The 25,799-nt window shown below is 34.9% G+C and overlaps 1 protein-coding gene across 3 annotated transcripts; it reads left to right on the top strand.

Annotated features, from left to right (window-relative positions):
- The first annotated feature begins 368 nt into the window (after positions 1–368).
- prkcq (protein kinase C, theta) lies at positions 369–25,691 on the top strand. 3 transcript variants are annotated; one of them, XM_079399436.1, is made up of 19 exons: positions 369–441; positions 8,222–8,242; positions 8,850–9,316; positions 12,370–12,569; positions 13,793–13,853; positions 14,037–14,217; positions 15,552–15,583; positions 15,685–15,770; positions 16,176–16,305; positions 17,251–17,360; positions 18,637–18,775; positions 19,536–19,693; positions 20,170–20,343; positions 21,325–21,416; positions 21,529–21,591; positions 21,697–21,835; positions 21,936–22,124; positions 22,215–22,343; positions 24,358–25,691. In XM_079399436.1, exons 3-19 carry the CDS (start codon positions 9,199–9,201, stop codon positions 24,514–24,516), a joined length of 2,160 nt encoding a protein of 719 aa, XP_079255562.1. In that variant the 5' UTR covers positions 369–441; positions 8,222–8,242; positions 8,850–9,198; the 3' UTR covers positions 24,517–25,691. The 3 variants fall into 3 exon arrangements, with proteins under 3 accessions (XP_079255562.1, XP_079255561.1, XP_079255563.1); XM_079399437.1 differs by having other exon boundaries at positions 392–441; positions 8,132–8,242; XM_079399435.1 differs by lacking the exon at positions 8,222–8,242 and having other exon boundaries at positions 390–441.
- The last annotated feature ends 108 nt before the right edge of the window (positions 25,692–25,799 follow it).

Genomic DNA, 25,799 nt, shown 5'->3' with positions numbered 1-25,799 from the left:
TTTGACTCATTCATTAAAAAGATTCGAATCCAAAAGAGTGACTCGAGCATCTACAGCCGACAGAAAGCACGACTTTGTAACATTGTAGAATTTGTCAACACTATCCTACCTCTTAAAATAAATAAGAAAATAAACCAAAAATACATAGCAAGCTACAAAACGCAATACTGGCATCTCTGTATCCATACGACAAAAATCGCTTGATAAAATTAAACATACGAACTTTGAGCAATGCAATACAATAAAAGTCAACGACCTATATTTCTGCAGCTAAGAGTGTGCCTTTCTGCAAACCACACACCATTTCTTTCTGCTTCCTTTAGCGTGTGATGAGGTGTGAAACGCGCGCGTCATGTGCGCGCAGGTCTAGAGAAGTTCCATAAGAAGGCGTACTTTCAGAGTAACTAATCTGAAGAGCTGCGTTCGTTTCAGCTGCACTGGGTAAGTGCTCTTTTCATACTCTGTACGTTATGTATGAATCTTCAAATTCAATTTAAGCTTGGTTTAACTCTAAAAATCAATATGTATATATAGCACTAAGAATATGAATAGAAAAGAGAGTCTGTCTGTCTGTGTTGCTGATGTAGCCTAACTGTTGTTGACTGTCTAGAAATTCACTAATAAGATATAACATATTATAACATCTTCGCATACATTCTGCAAACTTATCCAGATGACTTTACTAAAGCTGTTCGTGTGGCAGCTGCAGGAAACCACAAAACGTAGAAGAAAACTGCTAGAAGTAAACTTTGCATTTGAGAACCTGCTCTTTTTAAAACACAAGCTGATCTTTTAAAGAAAACAACATGTGTGGGATGTATTTTCAGTTATAAGAAAACATGTTTTCACACCGTTTTCTCTTACAATGCCCACACAAGCTGTGGATCACGAGCTTTTGTTGCAGTTGGAAGCATAAGCCTGGATTTTTAATTTATAGAAGGATTTAGAGCTTGTTTATCCAGTATTTGAGCACTTTTTGCTTTAATTGGTCTATTTTAAGTCAGTTAATACCTGCTGAACTGTAGTGGCTTTAGCCTTACCAAAGTGCTGAATGCAGCCCTTTTATAAGGTTTCAAATGATATTAATATCTCAAATGTTGCTTTTTCAAAGCTACAGTATGTTTAAAGTATATGAAGTATCAGTGTTGACTGAGATGTTTCTCCTAAAATGAGACAAAATGAGTTGCCACAAGTTGATAACAAAAAATGTTGAGATTTGTGAATTTTAATAGTAGATTTTGGTATTTTGGCAAATCTGAGCTCAGTTTGAGACATTACTGTCTTTTCAACAGTCTCACATGCTTTCTATTTAATCTCATTTAAATATAAGAGAAGCAACTGAGATATGTAAGAGATTGTTGGATACATATTTTGGATATAACGTTTGCATCTTTGAATCTGTTTTTATTGTTTACTAATGCTATTTATTGATGTTGACATTATGCATCATATCAAAACATCCCTGCCTGAGCTCTTTCTGCCAATAATTTAAGAAAAACTGCTTGTAAATCACACTATTATTGCCAAAGAATCACCATTATGATTTAGTTTACATAAAGGTTCTTTAAAATGTCTTTTTCAGTGTCTGAATTCTGTGTGTGGTGTTTGCAGACATAATTGTATGCAATTGATCCACCGTCCATATTAAAAGTACACATTTTGGAAATAGGGTAATCCAAAAAAACAAAACTATCAAATAACAAGAAAAATATGAACATACTACCTTCTGTGGTATGATATCTGTGAATTAGAGGAACTGCAAATGTCGGGCACTGGAACATCTTACTCACATCAGAGTGCAATTTCCAACCACATTTTAACCAAGAGCAAAAATTATGTCAGCGTTATGTGATTTAAGTTGAAATGGATTACTGCAGTTGTTTCTAAGACATTTCAACCAGTACATTTATGTCTTTTCCTATATTTCATTTTATAATATACTCAGTTGTATATAGCTGAAATAGCTTTAATCAAAGCTAATTATCAAACTGCAAAGTTTGTCATGATATTTCTTATTTTTATTGATGTTAATCAAAGATTAAAAAAAAATAAATGTGGCTAAAAGTTGTACTGCTCAATGGTTACATGTTGACTTCTTTACAAAGGATAAAATGGTACTAAACCTCAAACACAGATGCAATGATGGTTTGTGAAGTGTGCCATGTACTATATGATAACTCAGTACCAGCATCAATAACAGTAAATAACTGAATAAAAGCAGCTGTAAACATAATTGTTTTTAATAAAAAATTTTTTTGCCTAGCAGGCTTTGAAATAAAAAATCTAGTGATTGTGCTGGATTTTTTTCAGTTTTTCGTCCTTTTTGGTTGTTACTTTACTTTTTAGGGTTTAAAAGGCCATGGAACAATGGCGTGGTGGTGTAAGATGCTAGCTAGATGTTGATCTGATTTTTAGCACATTCACAATAGACACCATACAATATATAGTGCTAAATCCTTGATTGTAAAAAAACACTTCCTCTTCTGTTTGTTCATAGCAAAAGTTCTGTTTTTGAATTTATAGCTGTTAAAACTTGACATTATTTAACAAACATTAGATTTTGTCATCAGTCTTGGTTATATTTTTAACAGTAATATACCATAATATCTTAATTTATGTTTAATTTAGGTCTGCATTAACATTTTTGGTTACACTTTATTTCGATAGTCCACTTTAGACATTCTACTAACTATAAGTAACTACATGTCAATTAATTCTCATTCATTTGCAACTACATGTCTATTAACTCTTAGTAGGGTAGGTTTAGGGTTAGTAGAATAAGTTGACATGTACTTGCAATGTTTCTCAGTATGTTGTGTGTTGTGAACCTATCAAAATAAAGTGTTAGAAGATATTAAGCAGACAGTCTACTAATACTCTAATGACTGCTAGTTGACATGTAGTTGCAAAGTTACTTACTGTTAGTAGAATGTCTAAAGTGGACTATCAAAATAAAGTGTTACCACATTTTTCTCTTATGTGATCGTAAACACAAAACAGTTAAGTATTATATTAATATCAATACCGTAAAATATTACAATTTAAATTTACATTTTAAAATTACATTTAATTTTTTTAATTTAAATTAATTAGTAATTTATACCTGTGATGGCAAAACTGAATTTTCAGCATCATTACTCCACCTTTCAGTGTCACATGATCCTTAAGAAATCATTATAATATCCTGATTTGGTGATCAAGAAACATTTCTAATTATCATCATCTGTTGTAATATGATAAATGTATTTACTGTTAATTTTGATCAATTTAATGTGAATAAAATTAATTTTAGGATTAATTTCTTAAAAGCATATGAATCTTGCATATGATAATGTAGACGTATAAATATATACGCGTGTGTGTGTGCGTGTATATATATATATATATATATATATATATACACATACACATAAATGTATCTATAATTAATAATTTAAAACAATAAAAAAAAGAATTATTGTAACTTTTTATGTGGAACTTGATAAATGCAAATTAAAAGATTTATTCATAATAAATATGTCTGATATCAGAGCAAAATCAGTTTGATATTATGCAACATTGAAACCTAAAAGGGTCTAACACAATACACTAATAAAAAAAAGATTGACGAAACTCAATCTTTAAACTGTTTAAAGAGAAGAGAAGAAGGAGAGGAGAAAAGTAGTGCCATCTCAAAAAGACAATTAATGCTGGGTACACACTAAAAGATTTTTTAAATTTTTTAAGATTTTCAAAATGTGAGAGACCACAAACATGAGAAAGAAAATCCTACATTTAACCGTTTTGCTGCTATAGTGTGTGGTGTGCTCGGGGTTCCCCCCCACACATCAGGATTTTTGATTATGTTGAATATTTACGATTCGCGATTGGGGCACCTCTGACGTTCTTCCGAGCAGATTCAGTCACTCTTAACACACCTCACACCACAGGAAAATCTGATAAGATAATCTTTAGATCCACCAAGATAATCGGGACATTACCTAGGATTGTCGGAGGGGGAGAAATCGGCCCAAAATCAGCCCGATTATGTTGTGGTGTATACCCAGCATTAGTTGACTATTTTTTTTTTTTTTTGTACAGGAGGAATTATCACAAGTGCTTTAAAAAAAAAAAACCAACCATTACAATTCTGCTTATTAAAACTTCAACGTTTACTTTCCTGCTGACTTCAATTGTATGTGGATTAATGTAAAAAGATTTTTGTTTTTACGAACAGAGTTGAGAATGATTTTCTGTGGTGACTGATCCTGAGTCTTAAGTATTGAACATGGAATATTCCTTTAACAAGCCTCACAAGTCTAACCTCCCGAGTGGCTTGCGAAAGGTCAAATGTATTTGTAGTTCGGTCCAGTCCAGTGTGTGCGAGTTCAATGGAGGCTTTTGTGGTTTGATCTCACGCTTCTTCCACCCCTGCAGCTTTCACATGCTGGGATAGTTCAACTCTGTCGACTCTGGAGTCAGTATTGACCCCACACACTGTTTGATGAAATATCACGGAACTTTATAGTAAGTTTTTATTGGCTTACTATAAAATTCTGACATTAAATTGTCGGTCTGTGTCCAGCTGTGTTCCTTCTATCTGACTACTGTTGTTTGTCTTTTCTCTCTATCCTGGTAGCAGAGACAGGTAAGAGCAGCAGCTCGCTATCTGAGCTACAGTCCTTCAATGATGCAGGAAGTGCGGTTTGAGCTGTCAGTCAAACGACAGGAAATACTTGGCAGTAACACATTTAGAGAAAGAAAGAGAGTTTATAAGCCAGAGTTTTGAGAAACTTGAGTTAAGAAAAACACACACTTAACAATCTGGTTTTTAATTATCGATGTATGTATGTATGTATGTATATATATATACAGTATCTCACAGAAGTGAGTAAAACCCCTCACGTTTTTGTAAATATTTTATTATTTCTTTTCATGTGACAACACTGAAGAAATGACACTTTGCTACAATGTAAAGTAGTGAGTGTACAGCTTGTATAACAGTGTAAATTTGTCCCCTCAAAATAACTCAACACACAGCCATTAATGTCTAAACCGCTGGCCACAAAAGTGAGTACCCCTAAGTGAAAATGTCCAAATTTGGCCCAAAGTGTCAATATTCTGTGTGTCCACCATTATTTTCCAGCACTGCCTTAACCCTCTTGGACATGGAGTTCACCAGAGCTTCACAGGTTGCCACTGGAGTCCTCTTCCACTCCTCCATGACGACATCACGGAGCTGGTGGATGTTAGAGACCCCACAGATGCTCAATAGGTTTTAGGTCTGGAGACATGCTTGGCCAGTCCATCACCTTACTTACTTACTTTTAGTCATTTAGCAGACACTTTTATCCAAAGCGACTTACAAATAAGAAAAAGTAACTAAAACTAAAAGTTAACACTCTTTAAATACTCTAAACACACCCATTTAAGAAAATACAGAAATTAAATAAAATGGACAAATGCATACAACAACAACATTTCAATAGTAAACATATAAAGGAAAAAAATAAATAAAATAAAAATAAAAAGCGATACTTATATCCTTTGCCGGTGTCCTAGCCCGGTGGAGTCGCACGGTAGAGTCGATGGTCTTTACACTCTTTGGTCTTCACACCAAGAGGGCCCCACACGAGGGCCGCCCTCAGCTTTACCCTCAGCTTCTTTAGTATCTCACCTTTACCCTCAGCTTCTTTAGCATGTCACCTTTACCCTCAGCTTCTTTAGCAAGGCAGTGGTCGTCTTGGAGGTGTGTTTGGGGTCGTTATCATGTTGGAATCCTGCCCTGCGGCCCAGTCTCTGCTTCAGTATGTCACAGTACATGTCATGGCATTCATGGTTCCCTCAATGAACTGTAGCTCCCCAGTGCCGGCAGCACTCATGCAGCCCCAGTCCATGACACTCCCACCACCATGCTTGACTGTAGGCAAGACACACTTGTCTTTGTAGCCCTCAGCTGGTTGCCGCCACACACGCTTGACACCGTCTGAACCAAATAAGTTTATTTTGGTCTCATCAGACCACAGGACATGGTTCCAGTAATCCATGTCCTTAGTCTGCTTGTCTTCAGCAAACTGTTTGCGGGCTTTCTTGTGGATCATCTTTAGAAGAGGCTTCCTTCTGGGACGACAGCCATGCAGACCAATTTGATGCAGTGTGCGGTGTATGGTCTGAGCACTGACAGGCTGACCCCCCACCCCTTCAACCTCTGCAGCAATGCTGGCAGCACTCATATGTCTATTTCCCAAACACAACCTCTGGATATGACGCTGAGCACGTGCACTCAACTTCTTTGGTCGACCATGGCGAGGCCTGCTCTGAGTGGAACCTGTCCTGTTAAACTGCTGTATGGTCTTGGCCACCGTGCTGCAGCTCAGTTTCAGGGTATTGGCAATCTTCTTATAACCTACGACATATTTATGTAGAGCAACAATTCTTTTTTTCAGATCCTCAGAGAGTTCTTTGCCATGAGGTGCCATGTTGAACTTCCAGTGACCAGTATCAGTGAGTGAGAGTGATAACACCAAATTTAACAAACCTGCTCCCCTTTCACACCTGAGACTTTGTAACACTAACGAGTCACATGACACCGGGGAGAGAAAATGGCTAATTGGGCCCAATTTGGACATTTTCACTTAGTGGTGAACTCACTTTTGTGACCAGCGGTTTAGACATTAATGGATGTATGTTGAGTTATTTTGAGGGGACAGCAAATTTACACTGTTATACAAGCTATACACTCACTACTTTACACTGTAGCAAAGTGTCATTTCTTCAGTGTTGTCACATGAAAACATATAATAAAATTTTTACAAAAATGTGAGAGGTGTACTCACTTCTGTGAGATACTGTATATATATATATATATATATATATATATATATATATATATATATATATATATATATATATATATATATATATATATATATATATATATAGGCTGGTCAAATCATGTGTTTGGGGACGGGGCAAAACACATTACCAAGAGTCAAGTCAGATATTTGACGGTCATCGCTGATGTTAACACATAGGGAAAATGTGTAACGCACACCTCGCAGTTACAAACGGGGTAAATAATGTTTTATGTATTGATTAAAAGATAGTTAACATTAAACGTCAGCGAAACCCTAATAGAAATTCACAACATTTGTTACAATAGTGCTCTCGTTATACCGTTATGAATATGACATAGTTAATGTTCTGCATTTGTTTTGAGCTGTGTGCGTTAAAGATGACCAGTAGAATGAAGCATATGATAGCAAATCAATGATATTTAACTCATTTATTTCATATAGAATACGCTTCGTTATTTAAACAACATAACGTTAATATTATGACTTATAGACTATCTGCACAAAATGCCCTGAATGCAGAAGTGAAACACGGCAACTAAACTCTAAAAATTCACAGCGTTTTATTATAATAGTGTTCTCATTATAGTGTTATGTATACGACAATCCCAGTCATAGTCAATATTAATATTATTGTTGTTTGTCCGCTCTGCGCACTGAAGAGATAATCGTAAACCATAGTACTACAATGAAGTGTCAGTTTGAGTCGTGTTAAAGATTTAAATCCCTGCAGCCAAGATGCTCTTCTGTCCGTCATGGATTATGGAAAGTGAAACTTAAATCTATAGGGGTGGTTGGATTTATTCACGCATGTTAAAATATTTATTTAAAGCTTCTTTCTTTTCAGATTCTTATTTACAGCATTATCATAATAGGATTTATATCTACACAACATCTTACTGCTACACAACTGTAACTACTGTTAAGTTTTAACAGAAGTGCTTGACAAAAATTTTCGTTCCAAAATAGGACTTATTCACTTGCATTGTAACTTTGATTTTTATTTTTAAGCATGAATCTAAATTATGTGGTAATTTACTTTAAGCCACAAATGCTGTTGTTTGAGATTAATTAGAATATTTAGTTAATGATTTTTAACAGTAATTCTTAAGTGTGGCATGTGGCAGGGAGTTAGTGCCACTCACATTTTCTAAAAAAAAAAAAAGTACAAATCTAGTTTGGTTTCTGAATTTGTAACATGAATATCGTGCACTACAACATATAACAGCAAGTTTGAGCAAAGTGTAAATGTGTGACCGTGACGTGTGTTTTAGTACTGTATGTTTGTGACTCAGCAGGGAAGTGAATCCTGGCAGGCTGTTGGGATGGGAGTTTTGTATTTCACATCTATTAATAGTTCTTTCTCTCTGGTTCTCTCCCTTCACCAGTTACCTTATAGCTTTCAACTGGTAAGTATTCTCTAAGCGTTTCCTGTGGTTCTGTGGTCCAACTGTTTAACAAGTCAGTGTGTTTTCTGCTTATTTTATGACATGTTAAGTGTTATAGGTTGGTGTACATGTTATCATGGTTAATTTAAAGGGCATGTGTAGTATGGAAAGAAGTTAAAGCATGACTTCAGTTGTGTTTCCATTTGACAGAGAGCATATCAGAATGATCTTTACAACTGGGTGGTTTATGCCTTTTTTCGTCTGAGCTTTAGTTAATGGTTTAAGGAGACTTAACTGAAAAGTTTCATCATTATGTGACTTTATTAACAATGATGAACGAATCAGAGTTGTATATGAACATTAAAAATAGAAAAAAATCATAGTGTCAAATACTGAATGTACTAATTACTAATGTTATTAAACTAAAAATAAATTAAAATAAAGTGCTCGCAATTATTTTCTTATTTTTTTCTGCTCAAACTGTATATAATATACTATGACTTTATTAATTTACTAATATTCATTTAATATAAATATATTATTGTAATTTTTAATTAATTTACTACTTTTAGTTCTTTTTTGTTGTACTTTACTTGAATTTATTATATTTTATTCTGTTTTTTTGTAGACTGTTTCAACCGTTTCATCCCAACATCGTTCCGTCTAAAACAGTGGAAAGAGAGCCGGATCTGATGGACAAAGGACAAATTTAAACACTTCAATTGAAAAAATATTACTTTGGATACCACGGAGCTAAGGATACCACCATTCCAGACTTGTCCTATACAGTGCTTGTGCCCCTCTACTGAGCCGCTTTAGATTCGAAACCCATACATCAGACATCACAAACATGAAAACAAACATCAAATAGGAGTGCATCACTGTACAGAAGATCCTTACAGTGGAATTATCCACCATATTTCAACAGGAAACTGTATATCTGAGGCTGTTGCTGTCGGATCTGGGAGTTTACAGTCATGTCTCCATTCCTGAGGATTGGTTTTTCGAGTTTTGAGATGGACCCTGGGCTTGCCTACCATGAAGAAGTACTCAATCCATACTGTGCTGTCTACATGAAAGAGGCTGTGGAGACGGGTAAGAAATACTTTTGCTTCAGATATATGAGGACAGTTTACCATAAAAGTGTGAAAAACAGATAGTAACATTTTTTGTTATGAAGGTCACATTAAAATTGGAAACTTTTTACCATGAATTCAGTACATATTTTTTCCACTTTTTCAAATTTCAAAATGTACAGATTTTAATATTTTTTCTTAGTTTTATCTATATTTTCTATAGTTTAATCTTAAAATATGAAAATCTATCAATATGAAATGCTGAAAAATTAAATATATTAATACAAATATTAATAATTACTTTATTAATTACATTTTAACTTAAAACTATGATAATCTAAGTGAATATAACTTAACTCTGGTGTCATTATCACAACAACCAACAATTTTGCCCCTAATTTGTTTTTCTCCAAGTTACTGTTTAGTTGTTAAGTAGACAATAGGGTTGGGCCGATAGACGATGTCATTGTCCATTGCCGATGGCTGATAGACATAACGATGGTAAGCCAGCATCGTGATCCCCCCCCCCCCACCCCCTCTTGCGCAGTCCGCCGCATCCCAATTTCGTGTTTGGAAAGGAAAATAAGTATACTACAGAACCCCTAAGGGGAATAAATTGCCTACGAGATGGGAGGATAATTGAAAAAAAAAATACTTTCTCTCACAATTATATCGTTGGGTAATTATAATTAAATTGCGGGCATCAGGGAACCGCTACTAATATGCAGGCAGGGCACTGAAACCCCTTTCAAATGCGCGCTCTTGTGATGTGCAAAGAAAATAAGTAAAAACCAAGGTAAATATTATTTATAAAAACAAATATTTTTATTGGGCATCAAGCTGTAATTTTGTCAAATTATGCAAAAAGACTGAAAATACTATTTAATTGCATCTATTGTACATAAAACGCTATAATGCAAAAAAGAAAAAGTAAAATCTGCAAAGAAATGAATGCTGATTACAGATGTGGTGGAAATGGCACAATGGTTTAAGAAAATATATTAAAATAATAAAATAAATCTCCTGTGATGCATGTATGTGTTAAAGTGTTGCATTTTAAATATCAATGCTAAAGAAACATTTGAAAATTTTATTTTAATAAAGTTTGTTTACTTTAAGTTCAAAAAGACTAAATTGCCCGTAGTGGAAGAAACACCCACAAGATCAACCTACTCAGTTTTCAGTAGGTGAAAGTGTGTCTGGTCAAAATTGGAAAACAAAATGTACTATTATTGGATGTTTTGTGTGTTAGAGTGAATTGCTTTAAGGGAAGTGTGTGTCATGAGTGTCATTATCAGTAAAAAGGAGGTATCAGTTTCTTTCCTATTAAACATACTCTTCAGGTTGTGATTCATAAAGCAAGTCTATGTCTATCACACAAATTTCAAATAAGATACTTAGTCATTAGAATATTCAGCATCAGTTTATGATGACAGACAGATGCCAAATATGGAACCAAAGCTGTTTTCATTATAGCATTTGACGACCAAATATGGAAAAACACAAAATGTTTTGCAGATGCTGTCAAGATGTTTTTATACGCATTACTGTAGGAACTGTATTTAAATTATGTCATTATTTACTCACCCTCGTATTGTTCCAAACCCAAATAACCATCTTTATATACATTTTAAACAATGTTCTGGACATCCTTTTCCAAGCAAATAAAATGAATGTGAACAGTTGCTTTTAAGTTTTAAAAGAATGGAAAAGACCATTAAAACTATCATACATTTCCATAGGATTTTTGTGCTATATTCTTCCGAAGCCACTGCAACTGGATAACTGATTCAGTGAGTAAAGAATTTAAAAACTGGCTCAACTAGTTCATTTGAAAGACTCAAAAGACAAAATCAAATGAATAAGAAAGAAAACATTTCTGCACAAGTGCATTTAAACTCACCTACTTCATGCACATTTTTGATAACTTTTATGCACCATATATTTACTTGCAAGGATGTCCATAGTTGGTAAAATGTTGGTGTAAATCAGATCAGATGAAATGATAAGCAGTTGTACACACATGCATATTACTCAAACATGGCCACTGAGTAGTACTGAAGACACAAGGCTTTCCCAGCAACCCCTTTGGTTTCATTCTCTAGAACCAACCAACCGCAACCACACATACCTGTCAAAATATAAAGTGTCAAGTCAGTCTCAAACACTTTTGAATCATCTTCACTATCAAGCACTAGTCAGATCATATGATTTCCAAGTTTTTTATGTATTTAACGTCAAATTATACATTAAATGAAAGTGTTCGCAACCTGTTTTAACAACAAGTGAAACAAAGTAATTTAACCAATAAATAAATAAATGGACATCCGTGCATGTAAATATGCTGATGTATTAAAAATCCTCAGTTGCCATAAACATGCACACAGTAGGTAAGTTCAAATGCACTTTTACAGAAATAGTTACTTTATAATTTCATTCTTCTTGATTTGCTTTCAAATATAAGTCAGATAAACTGTATGTCTAATTTTTATGTCAAATTACACATTAAATGAAAGTGTTTGCAACCTTTTTTTAACAACAAGTGAAACAATATATTTATTTAAAGAAATCAATGTAGACCTAAACTTGATTTTATTCATTGGGAATTTATTGGATTAAGAAAAGTAGGCATTATACACTGAATCAAGGCAGGTGGTTGGAGGGGAGGGGCTAAAAATAAGAGGACTTGATGATGTTAGCAAAAAGGAAAGAGTTATTTTGATGAAATATTATTGCAAACGTGCGCAATAAGACCAGGAGCATGCATTAAGAAAAAAGCAGACCTGATTTTAACAAAGGGAAAATGTTGACATTCTACCAAAATTGCATGGTTTCATTTGCATGGGTCTATATTTGTTTTCCTGCAGTAAAGGCTGTCAGATTACTATCAAACAGAAAGAGCATTGTGCCATTTCACTAGTATTAGTTTCAGATCCGGTAAATCCAGTTAGAATGCTGTAACACACGAAGTGATTTGCTCGTGCTGATACTTTTAAAGCTTAGTCCAGTCAAACCGTCAGCGGTGTGGAACTGATTTGGAGATGTATTTGCATTATATGTGTGTGTCTGTAGAAAAGGGTCAGGTGTACAAACAGAAGCGGCCCACCATGTATCCCCCCTGGAGCAGCACGTTTGACGCTCACGTCCACAGAGGACGAGTTATGCATGTGGTGGTCAAGGACAAGACGGCTGAGCTAAAGACGGAGGCTACTGTTCAACTCGACACCCTCGCTTCACGCTGTAAGAAAGAGAATGGCAAACTGGAGATCTGGGTGAGAAAGAAAAATGGAAACAAATGTGTTACCAGTGCTGATACAGTCCATTGACTATTGAGTTAGCTTGACGCCTTTTTTTTGTTGTGATTTTTTTTTTTTTTTTTTTACAATTTTGGGTGGATTAGAACATTAAATTAAATAAATAAAAAATAAATTAGTGCTGGCCAACGATTAATCGCGATTAACTGCATCCAAATGAAATGTTTTGGTCTACATAATCTATGTGTGTATACTGTGTATATCTAATATGTATATATAAATACACACGTATTAGGGGTGGAAATCTTTAGTCACCTCACGATCCGATTCGATCCGATTCTGAGAGTCACGATCCGATTCCAGAACGATTCTTGATCTACTGTTTTCCCCCCTTATTAATTAATTAGTTTACCGACTTGAAAATTTAAAAATCCTTACATTTACATATCCTTACATAAGTAATTAAGTACTTTTTAAACTAATTACATATAAAAAAATATTAAAATAGTTGTATGTTAAGAATTTTAAACTAATAGCCTATAACTTCAAAACATACTAGCAAGTGGCAAATAATAAAGAGGAGCATAGAAACATAACAAAAACAAACAAAGAGTGCTTTCAGTATTTAAGATTATCTGAACGCTTTCCATTCAAGAACTGTGAGTAATTTTTCTTCATCTTTCCATGCTAAAAAAAAAAAACAATAGAAGCCCATTAGAAACCATCATAGAAATTCTAATGGTTTCCATTAAAATACCATTATAAACCATTAACTTTTTCCAGTAAAACCATTACAAAATTCATTTTTGTAGTGTGTTTTGGGCATTTTTCCAATAGGATTTAACATCCCACCAATAGAATCCGTCACATACCAGTAGACACCATTATAGTTTCCATTAAAACCAATACAATTCCCATCATAGCCATTAAATCAATTTTTGCATCCTCAGATTCCATATATTCAAATAGTTGTATCTCGGCCAAATATTGTTCTATCCTAACAATACTTAAATGGAAAGCTTATTCAGTCCGCTTTCATATGATGTATAAATCTCAATTTCGAAAAACTGACCCTTATGTCTGGTTTTGTGGTCCAGGGTCACATATTATATACACAAAAACTTTTATTTTGGATGCGATTAATCGTGATTAATCGTTGCCCAGCACTAAAATAAATTGATAAAAATGGATGTGTTATATATATTCTCAATTATTTAATAAGATTTATTTTTGTAATATAGGTGGAACTGAAGCCACAGGGTCGCTTATTGATGGAAGCACGGTATTTTTTGGAGAGGAGTGGTGAGTATTTCTCTAATTCAGATCAACACACAATCTCTCGCTGATTAATGTTAGCATTATTACTTCTTTTATTATGTTATCATGTTTTCATGAGCTGATGGAGCTTGGTTGAGTTTTCAAAATGGGATCAGGGGACATAAATAATTTTTTGGTGTTTTCATGTGGGTTCTTGTTTGTTTTTAGATGCTGCAGGTCACGGTGAAGGAAATGGAGAAACCGAACAGGAACAAGAAGGGGTGTTCGCATTGCATCACAGACGAGGAGCCATCAAACAGGCCAAAGTTCATGTGGTCAAATGTCACGAGTTCACCGCCACCTTTTTCCCTCAGCCGACTTTCTGTTCAGTCTGCAAGGAGTTTGTCTGGTATTATGCACTGTCTCAAATATTTATAGGCTATATTGAAACAAAACTCTTAAAAAATAACTTCTTTACAGTCCTCTGTAGATTTAACATGAAACAGCATTCGTAACATAATATGGGGTGGAATTTTATGGATGGATCTATTTATCTATTTTGATTTGATCGGATGAAAACATGTAAAACATATTGATTACTGCAATAAAAATATTAATATTATTTTGCCTTGTTTATATCAACAGAGCAAGTTATAATATTTGACTAAGACTATGAAAACAAAAGTTTCTTTAAAATACTGTGCACTGATAAACTTTGAACAGTTTAACTTTAATGTTATGGCCTCTTTAAAACATCTGTCAATCACTGAATCAATAAAAAAAAAGACTAAAATAGACTAAATGTAATAAAATTTACTCAGCATCAAATTTATTTGATGATATACAGGTGTATGTATGGTGGCCCAGTAGTGCACAACACAAAGAAATCTCCACATCACATCACAACACATAGGACAAATTATTTGTGTTGTAGCTTGTTTTCATTGTTTTGAGCTAATTTCATTGTGTCGTGGCTTTTTTCCATCGTGTTGTGCTAGTTTTGTTGTGTTGCGGCTTGTATCCGTTGTGTTGTGCTAATTTAGTTGTGTTGCGGCTTGTTTCCATTGTGTTGTGCTAATTACGTTGTGTTGTGCTAATTTAGTTGTGTTGTGGCTTGTTTCCATTGTGTTGTGCTAATTACGTTGTGTTGCAGCTTGTTTTCATTGTTTTGAGCTAATTTCATTGTGTCGTGGCTTTTTTCCATCGTGTTGTGCTAGTTTTGTTGTGTTGCAGCTTGTTTCCGTTGCACTGAGCTAATTTCGTTGTGTTGTGGCTTGTTTCCATTGTGTTGTGCTAATTACGTTGTGTTGTGCTAATTTAGTTGTGTTGCGGCTTGTTTCCATTGTGTTGTGCTAGTTATGTAGTGTTGTGGCTTGTTTCCATTGTGTTGTGCTAATTATGTAGTGTTGTGGCTTGTTTCCATTGTGTTGTGCTAGTTATGTAGTGTTGCGGCTTGTTTCCATTGTGTTGTGCTAATTACGTAGTGGCTTTTTTCCATTGATTTGTGATAATTTCTTTGTGTTGTGGCGTTTTTCCGTTGTATTGTGCTAATTTCATTATGTTGTGACTTGTTTCCGTTGTGTTATGAAGATTTCGTTGTGTTGTGCACTACTGGGCCACCGTATGTATGACATATAATTGTGAAAAATATATCTTTGTATATGTATATGCAAGGAAATTTGCACTGTATATTAATTATACATTACATTAATGTTTTCTTAATGGTTTCTTTTCCTACTACAGGGGCCTGAATAAACAAGGATATCAATGTCGGCGTAAGTCATTTCTTTCACATCCTCATTGCTGTTCCAGTTCCTATAGTTTTCATTAAATCAGTGTCAGGACTCCTCCTACACACTTCTCTCTTTTTTCCCAGAATGTAATGCTGCCATCCATAAAAAGTGTATCGACAAAGTCATCGCCAAATGCACAGGCTCAGCAGTAAACAGTAAAGAAACCATGGTAAATACAGGGTTCCTTTTTATCCCCCTTTAATCAATCATATCAAGCACACAAAGTGTTTTGCTTTGTTTTTCCTCACAAAAAGGGTTTTGGTGCCCTGAATTTACAGTAAGTCAGAGTCCTTTAGACATTTGTTATAGATTCAGAAAAGCTTTAGTAATTGCAGATGAACGCATAATTATACATTTTTAAGAAAATGAATCATCTTTTTGTCGCAGACTCCTTCCTCTTTCAGTAATTTGTAGTCACCACAGTCTACCAACAGTAAAGTGTGGAAACAGTCTTTCCACACTTTACTGAGTCACACTGAAAATCACGTTTTGGACATTTTCCTTGTAGACCTGGTGTGTACAGTGTGAAAACTTAGTTTTCCAGACTAAATCTATGTGTATGTGTGTGTTCCAGATCCATAAAGAACGTTTTAAGATTGACATGCCTCACAGGTTTAAAGTATATAACTACATGAGCCCCACGTTCTGTGAGCACTGTGGAACCTTGTTGTGGGGTCTTGCTCGGCAGGGCCTTAAATGTGAAGGTGATTCATTACACAACCACATGCCAACTATGAATGTCTAAGGATCATTCTGTGTTTTATCCATTTTAAAAAGGTGGTTTTTGAAGTAAATGTCTATAGTATTAAAATGTGCTTAAATGTAATTATTAAATATAAAATGATGGTACAACACATACACACAAACATAAATGCATACATATGTTAGGACATATTTTTGCAATAAAATGCAAGAAAAATTATAAAAAGGAACAAAAACATTTGCTTGTTTACTTACAGAAAGGATGATGATGTCTTTTTTTTAAAAGAAATAATGATTAAATTATTAAAATGGTGAAGATAATATGGTAACAGAGTTGATGTGCAACCTTTTAAGAGAATAAAGACAAAGTGTTACGTAAAAATAAAGTTACTACTTATATAACAGTCTAACTGATTAAATTTAATGTCTTGTTGCTTGATTTTAGTGTTCTTTTTTGTGATTTTTTAAAAATTATTCTTTAAAAAGGTTGTTTAAAATAAACAAGAATTTTTAATAAAACATGATGTGAGCTTAATGGGAACAGGTGTATTCTTAAAGGGTACACAAAAATGTACCAATTAAGCACAGCCAGACTTTTTGCATTTAATGATGTCCATCTTAATTGAAATGCTTTTGCCATTTAAAATCAAATTAAATATTTTTGTGTGAGAGATTAATATTTTATTTTAACATAATTTCTTGTACCAATATCTTGTGCGCTAAAAATGACTCAATGTAGATTTTGGTGAGCTAATATGTACATTTACCCTATAATAGATATTAAAGTTTCACCTGTTTTGTAGAATGACCCCTAAACATTCATATGACCTGTTTTATCAAATCAAGTTTCTGAAATTTAGATTTTATCTCTGTTTTATATAGTTTTATTTTTTAAATGTTAGACATACATTTCAGTTTAATGTTTTGAATATTTTTTCTTACTGCAGAGTGTGGCATGAACGTTCACCATAAATGTCAGAGGAAAGTAGCAAACCTTTGTGGCGTCAACCAGAAGCTAATGGCAGAGGCCCTGGCTATGATTGAGAGCACTCAACAGGTTGGAAGAGACATATTATGAATCACAGATGCTATGCAATGTTTACACAAGCATGTAACAAATGTCACACCATTTACTGTTGTCCGGCAAAATTTTACTGGATGAAATCCAGTCATTTCGATAGGAATCCACATTCAGTCATTTTGCTTGAGGGTTTCTTTAGGCAGTCTTTGCAAAGGGTTCAAGTGGATTTTGGCAAAATGTGATCGGACATTTAGTTGTCTCTTATACGTGCAGTTTGAGAAGAAACTTTCATTTAGGCTTCAAAATTCATAAAAGTTTTTTGTGAAGATTATCTTCGATGGACAAAACGTGAAAGTTTCATGTACTATGATTGAACACAGAGCTTATTTTTTTGCGATAATCCAAAAGCCTATGGAAAAATCCTATTGGCTTTTTGTCGAGGGAACCAGTTTCATGCTAACAGCCGATCCGCCTACAAAGTGACATTATAGTTCCCCCACTCTATAGCAAGCTACCTAACAGCACATCGGTTTAATGGCATTTCAATTTGACTTTTAAAAGTAACTCTATTCCCCCCTTGAGTACTGGAGTTGGTTACAAGCTTAATGGCTAGCAGTTTTATTTACGGGATAGTTCACCCAAAAAATAAAATACTGTTATCATTTACTCACCATCAAGTTGTTCCAAACCTGTATGACATTCTTCTGCTAAATACAGAAGATATTTTGAAGAATGTGGGTAAACAAACCCAGTTTTTGGTCACCATTGACTTCCATTGTATTTCTACAAATTAAGTCAGTGGGAACCATTAACTGTTTGGTTACCCACATTCTTCAAAATATTGTCTTTTCAACAGAAGAAAGAAACTCCTATGGGTTTGGAACAAATTGCAGGTGGGTAAATGACAGAATTTTCATAATTTGTTGAACTATTTCTTTAATAATCCACCAGTACACTAACAGAGCAAAAGACTTGTCATGCACATTTCATTCCAATGGAGTTCGTTATTAGCATGTTGCTAAGCTAACAATGTCATGTTCTAATAAACATACAAAATAAATACCACACAAATATTAGGCAAAATAGACCAGTTTAAGTAGAATAACAATTTCTATCCGCCATATTGAATGAAAAATTTCACTAAGCTCAACGCAACACAAAATAAAGCAAAAACGGCAGTTATGTACTGTACAATATAGGACCACATGCTAGCAATGCTATAGAGAACGTAGTACACATTGCATGAATGACCTAGATTATCATGTGGTGCAGGTTGTTAAATCTGATCTGATGTGTGCGTTTCTTTCCATAGCAGGCTCGCAGCTCTCGGGATACTGAGATTGCTGGTCGAGAGGGTCCAGTGGGCGCAAGTCAGGCAGGGGTCACTAGAGAGCCTTCAGGCCACTTACGAATTTCACCCCTCACGCCTGCACCAAATCTACCACGCAAAGGTAAATATAACATATGCAAAAACAACATATTCCCAATTCTGAACAGATTTGAGGGTCGAACTTGCTACTAACTAAAGATTAATTTAATTAGATCAAATTTCTTTAGCTTTCTGAAGTAATTAATGTAATTAAATTAATCTTTAGTTAGTAGCAAGAGACAGGAAGTCTGTCTCGGTCAGCTATTATCAAAATTCTTTCAGTTTACCGAAACATGCCCACTCTAGAAATTACCAGAAGCTTATAAGGAACTAGGTAGGGATCGAAAGGAAGTAGACACTGAACTGGGTTCAAAGCTCAAATAACAGCAGATTCCAGTTAAATCTGACATTAGCATGTTGCTAATCTAACAATGTCATAAGCACAAAAATTACATAGCGCACAAAAACAATGGTAAAACATTCCATTTTAATTAAAGGGAATTATTTTCTGTCAATATTTTACATTAATGGATGTAAATTTCTAAAAAACATTCTCGGTGACATAATCCACCATAACTGAGCATTCTGGAATTGACCTATCTTATAAAGATATGTGAGATACAGTCTTATCATATAGACAGAATGACTTATGCAGCATAATTTATCATTTATTATCTTCCATTTGGATCAGACTTTGCATCTGAAGCATGCTTACTGTGCCTAAAATTTTGCCTTGCTAAGAAGCTTACTAGGTTTTGGACTGATTGATTGTTTGATTTAATGGATTAATGCTGTCCTGTTCAATCCATTTACGCCCAACTGTTCTTGGTTCCTCCCTACAGAGCATCAAGGTATTTCATGGGACATTCCGGCTGAGGGCCGCAGGCCAAGTCTTGAACAGACTGAACCCCTGTATGCCTCCCCACGCAAAGAGCACCACAAATTCAACCTAGATCATTTTACTCTGCATAAGATGCTGGGAAAGGGAAGCTTTGGAAAGGTAAGAATAGTGTATTCAACTCACAGCAAACACATCACAGCAGTGAATTTTCATTTAAACTACAGTATATAGCCTACCAACATTTGAAATGATTGGCCTAGAAACGAGACATCCTTTGATTCCATGGGTCAAACCGATATAAATAACAAATCTGCAATGAGTAACCTTTGAATACTACTGTGAGGATGCCAAACAGGAAATTAAACAGAATCTGGGCAAAACTTTGTCGTATTGAAAGTAAACATGGTAACTGTTTGCAAGACTGTGTCCTGAGCGTACCTGGCCAATTTGGATTTGGATGTTTTTAATAATTTAAGGAACTAGCTTTGGTAACATTCATGGACAGGTGTTATATATGGCATAGCTGAATTAGGCAGAACAAGACAACAGCCTGTTAAATACATTTTGGAACATCATTCTGGATGCATACTCATGTAATTCTCTCTAAATCTTGCTTATGTGCATATGTGTTGTAGGTATTCCTGGCTGAGCTGAAAGGCACAGGGCAGTTTTTTGCAGTAAAGGCCCTGAAGAAAGATGTAGTTCTGATGGATGATGATGTTGAATGCACTATGGTGGAGAGGAGAGTGCTGTCTCTGGCCTGGGAACATCCCTTCCTCACACACCTCTACTGCACCTTCCAGACCAAGGTAATACACTCCGACACACTTAGGGATGGGCAGTAAGACATATAGGAAAATTTCAATCAGTAGAGATTTTGCTATATATTTGATATGTAACTTGTTTTGTTTTATGGTTTTTAAAACACGGTTAAGGTTTAACTTTTCTTATTAGGTTGAATTTCTTATAAGGGTCTGCAATAAAGGGTTAGTTCACCCGTTAATTAAAATTCTGTCATTATTTACTCACCCTTATGTTGTTCCAAACCCGTAAGACCTTTGCTCATCTTCAGAACACAGATTACGATATTTTTGATGAAATCTGACAGCTTTCTGACCCTGCATAGACAGCAACACAACTGAAATGTTCAAGTCCCAGAAACGTAGTAAGGAAATCGTTAAAATAGTCCATGAGGCATCAGTGGTTCAACCATAATATTATGAAGCTACTAGAATACTTTTTGTGCGCAAAGAAAACAAAGATAATGACTTTATTTGACGATTTCTTCTCTTTCATGTCAGTCTTCGACACGCTTTCATGAGAGTAGCAAGACGTATGAGTGCGCATTCCTCTCCTTGTAAACAAGTGTTCATAACATTATGGTTGAACCACTGATGTCACATGGACTATTTTAATGATGTCCTTACTACCTTTCTGGGCCATATAATGTTTCACATTGCTGTCTATGCAGGGTCAGAAAGCTCTCGGATTTCATCAGAATACCTTAATTTGTGAGCAACATGATATGGCACAACATGAGGGTGAGTAATTAATGATAACTGTATATAGTAATACTGTAATAATACTGTATATAGTGAATAAATAATAAAAATAGTGTTATATTTATAAACTTTTGTTCAAGGCCTATGAATTTAAGTAGTGGTCAAAAAATATTACAATATAAGATTTTGGACATTCCGCCCACCCCATGACACACACTGAGTCACTCTCGCATACTGAAGTAATGCAGTTTTGTTTGAACTGATCTCTTTTTGTATTGGTCTCTAAAGGAAAATCTTTTCTTCGTGATGGAGTACTTAAATGGGGGCGACTTAATGTTCCACATCCAGGCCTGCCACAGATTTGACCTCCCACGGTCCACGTGAGACTCATATGCAACCCTCACAAACACATTTTAAAAGCTGAGACTCTGCCTACTCTTCTTTTCTCTGGGTTTGACTCTCTTACACCTCCTCTATTCTCTCTGTCGATAGGTTCTATGCAGCTGAGATCGTTTGTGGGCTGCAGTTTCTACATTCTAAAGGCATTGTGTACAGGTATACACTACTGTGGAAACTATATTACATAAAGTATTAGCTAAAAGCGTTGATAGATATATTTCAATGTTTCCATATATTTATATCCGTATTATGCCTCCACAGAGATCTTAAGCTGGATAACATTTTGCTAGACCTTGATGGTCACATCAAGATCGCAGATTTTGGCATGTGTAAAGAGAACATGGATGGAGAAGCTAGAACGTGCACCTTTTGTGGAACACCAGACTACATCGCTCCTGAGGTGAGGATCGCTACCACATTTACTATAGTTAATATATATTATTTTCAATTGTTTACATGTAAAAAAATGATTGAACAAAAATGTACACTATGCTTCACAGATTCTGCTTGGGCAGAAATATGGGACTTCTGTAGACTGGTGGTCATTTGGTGTCCTTCTTTATGAGATGTTGATTGGCCAGTCCCCATTTCATGGCAATGACGAGGAAGAGCTGTTTCAGTCGATTCGCACAGATGACCCGTGCTACCCACGCTGGTTAACTAGAGACGCACGAGACATTCTTGTAAAGGTATGTCAGCGTTAATGTTAAATAGAAGAATGCTTTACTCTGATTTGTGGGTCTCAATCTGTTATAACTGGGTTTTCTGAATGGTTCTAGCTATTTGTCCGGGAACCAGAGCGAAGACTGGGTGTGAAAGGAAATATACGACAGCATGCGTTCTTTAGAGACACGGACTGGAACACACTAGAGAAACGACAGGTGGAGCCGCCCTTCAGGCCTACTGTGGTAAGTTCATCACTGCTGTAAAAGACTGTTGTTCCGTTCCAAAACCTAATGAGCTGCCTAACTAGATAACATTTTAAAGATAACCGCACTCTTCATGCATAAGCTGTTACAAAACGGATTGCATGAAGCTTTTAAAATGCAATCCCAGAATGCGACAGGCTCAGTGAAAAAAAAATTATCAGAAAGATTGCAGTTCATTAATCTGATTATGTTCCGATTCTGAAATTCTGAGATAATTTATAAAAAAAAGTTCCAATGTCCAAAATGTTTTGGGGTTTTTTTTTGCCCACATATGCCATATAAATATCTTTCTAGCTAAGAAAGTTTTTTTTTATATACAAGCACACACACACATATACATACAGTGGCCACGCCACACATAACTGCTAATTCTGTCTCTTTTTTCTTGACAAGAAGTGCATTTATTCAGTCGCAGAAAGTCTTTACGATCACATCAATCCAGAGATGTTTCAAACTTCAATACACGCACATAGCCTGTCTCATTTCATATCAAATCGCGAAAGAAACTATGAGCATGCAATGTCGTGATCAGTTAAGTCACGAAGTTACCAAAAAGGTGATTAAAGCTGCCATAAAACTGTGCATGCATGTAATATATATGAGTTACATTAAGAACATGTCTCTGAAATGGTTTTTAAAACTGTCCTGGAGCATCCTAGCACTGTCTCCCTCATCTAACACACTCGATTCAACTCGTCAGCTCATTAGAAGAGACTGAAATGGGTCAGAAAATGTAGTGTTTGATAACTTTATTCAATTTCTGTATATTTCTGCTGAGGGGCACCGGTAGATAAATATGACATTTATTATAATGGGTTTATGTGAAGATTGTTTTAAATTCACTTAAATTAGAAGTTATTTTTAAAGTCTAATAAATGTTCAAATTGATAGCTCTTAATTTTAATGTAAAGTTGAATGGCTATAGTCAATGGTGGGGAAACATTTTTATCAGTAATTAATTGGTATCAGTGAAACTGGCCTTCAGTCATAAAAATAAAGATGCCATTAAACAAATATTTAAAAAAATACTGTCTTTATGTTTGTTCATTAATTTGAACATTGAATGTGAAATTATTGCAATATAAAAGTATAATGTTAGGTGGGATTAATCGCGATTAATTTCAGAAAAACAGTGCGATTAATTAGTTAATTTCTTTTAATCGATTGACAGCATTAATATACTGTATATATTAGTGCGTGTATATGTATATATATATAAACCACAGTCACCAAGCAAACCATTGGTAACACACTACGCCACAATGGACTGAAATCCTGCAGCGCCTGCAAGGTCCCTCTGCTCAAGAAGGCAATGTACAGGCCCATCTGAAGTTTGCCAATGAACATCTAAATGATTCAGAGAAGGCTTGGGATGGGTCTTCCAGCATGACAATGACCCAAAACACAAGGCCAAGGCAACAAAGAAGTGGCTCAAGAAGAAGCACATTAAGGTCCTGGAGTGGCCTAGCCAGTCTCCAGACCTCAAATCTATAAAAAATCTGTGAAGGGAGCTGAAACTTTGAGTTTCCAAGAGACAGCCAAGAAACCTTAATGATTTAGAGGGGATCTGTAAAGAGGAGTGGACCAAAATCCCTCCTGAGATGTGTGCAAACCTGGTGACCAACTACAAGAAATGTCTTACTTCTGTGCTTGCCAACAAGGGTTTCTGCACCAAGTAAATTTAATTTGTAGCTCACTGAGGTAAAAAAATTAGAAGACGCAACAAGATGTATATTTAGATGTATGTATATTTCAATCAAGCATGATTTTAATTATAGAGTATTATTAGAATGCTGTGTTTTTAGCTTAGCAAAATGCTAGCATTGAGTATGATTTTTGTGGTGTGCAACATTATCGAGAAATTATTACGATGATAAATGAGTAACTTTTGAGGCTCCATTTGAGTTACGGTAAACAGCAAGGCAGCAGCTCACTGCTGTAGATTTTGGAACAAAGTTGACCTTTGATTGACACACTGACTCTCTGTTTACAGAAATCAGCAAGTGACTGTAGTAACTTCGATAAGGAGTTCATCAACGAGAAGCCTCGACTTTCCGTCACAGACTGTATCATGATCAACAGTGTGGACCAGACCATGTTCAACAACTTCTCCTTCATCAACCCCGCCATGTCCCGTCTCAAGAGCCCCTGACTCACAAACAAACAAAAGACACTTGTGCAAATACTGTGAAAAAGGCTAAACCAAAAGGCAAACACTCACATGAATAACATATCAGCCTCTAGTCAACCTCAATTAATGCTATAGTTAGTAAAAAACATAATTGTATCTGTATTGTTATTATGATATTATTTGGTGCCTCCTTGTCTTTTTGTGAGGTACAATGCAAAAAACATATGAACTACCAAAAGAAGAATGTGTTGGTGCTGGGGTCTCAAAAACTAACATAAGAAGGTAATATTGAGTAACATATACTATCGACACAGTATTGCCTAATTCAATTTTCTTCTTCAATTTCCAAACGTACTTAAAACAATCAAAAGTGTTTTTTACCTTGAGTTGAAGTGACTTGTCGCCTCCTACTGGTTTAATGATATAACAGAAAAATCTCCACCACTACTGTTTAAATAAATGTACAGACTGTCCGAAAATGTACAATTGTAATCCTTTTATTTTAAATAAATAAATGAGCGAAATGCCTGGAGTATCTGCAGTGTGTCATAAATAGAAATGGCACAATGTAGACACTCTTAAATGTGAGAGTTAAAGACTGAAATAATTTAAAGATTTGAAAAAGTTAATTCACAGGCCAGTTTGAGGGAGATATATGTATTTGACAATAGTGATGAATTTGATATTTGAATTTGTACTTAATGTGCATCTCATATTGTGATGATTTTTTTTGGTATTTGTTTGAAAAGTATTATTATACCAATGCACTTGTGTTCGTTTGTGCACCATGAAATTTATTATGTTTTATTAGAATGAATATACTGTGGTGTCCGTATCTTTAATAATCGTTTACTTTATTATGTGTTCCATAATAAACCTTGTATAGAGGTGAGAATAGTGGTAAAATATCATTGTGTAGCAAACTTTAAGTTACTGCTCAGTTAGGTTCTATGTTCTTGGATTGTACAAAGTTATATATGAAGTCTTGGAAATTAATGTGTGGTGCAAAAACCGAATATATTTAGAGAGACAGGTTCTTGTGTTTTCTGTATAGTCAGCATTATAATTTCTTTAGAAACATCTAGAAATGATTACTTATATGATCCTTTCTTGTTATATGTATGGTTATTTTACGGTGCATGAACAATTAAAACCTTGAATAAATTAAACCGTGCTACAGCAACGCCATAGACATCAAAGAAAAGCTTATTCTTGAGTGAGGTCTTTGGGACAAATGATTGGCTCAGACCAAAGTTAAGTTATAAATCAGTATTAAGTAACTGAAATTTTGGCAAATCACATTT

Source organism: Barbus barbus (genome assembly GCF_936440315.1).
Source record: "Barbus barbus genome assembly, chromosome: 39".
In the NCBI taxonomy this organism is placed as follows: Eukaryota; Metazoa; Chordata; class Actinopteri; order Cypriniformes; family Cyprinidae; genus Barbus; species Barbus barbus.
The sequence above is the reverse complement of the archived record's forward strand: the minus strand, read 5'-3'. Positions and strand labels throughout refer to the sequence as shown.

Excerpts from the sequence above, each read along its gene's own strand:
- prkcq (XM_079399436.1), top strand. The coding sequence starts at position 9,199 with ATGTCTCCATTCCTGAGGATTGGTTTTTCGAGTTTTGAGATGGACCCT. Across the intron at positions 14,218-15,551 it reads GTCTGCAAGGAGTTTGTCTG|GGGCCTGAATAAACAAGGAT; the intron begins GTATTATGCACT and ends TTCCTACTACAG. Across the intron at positions 21,417-21,528 it reads TTTGACCTCCCACGGTCCAC|GTTCTATGCAGCTGAGATCG; the intron begins GTGAGACTCATA and ends CTCTGTCGATAG.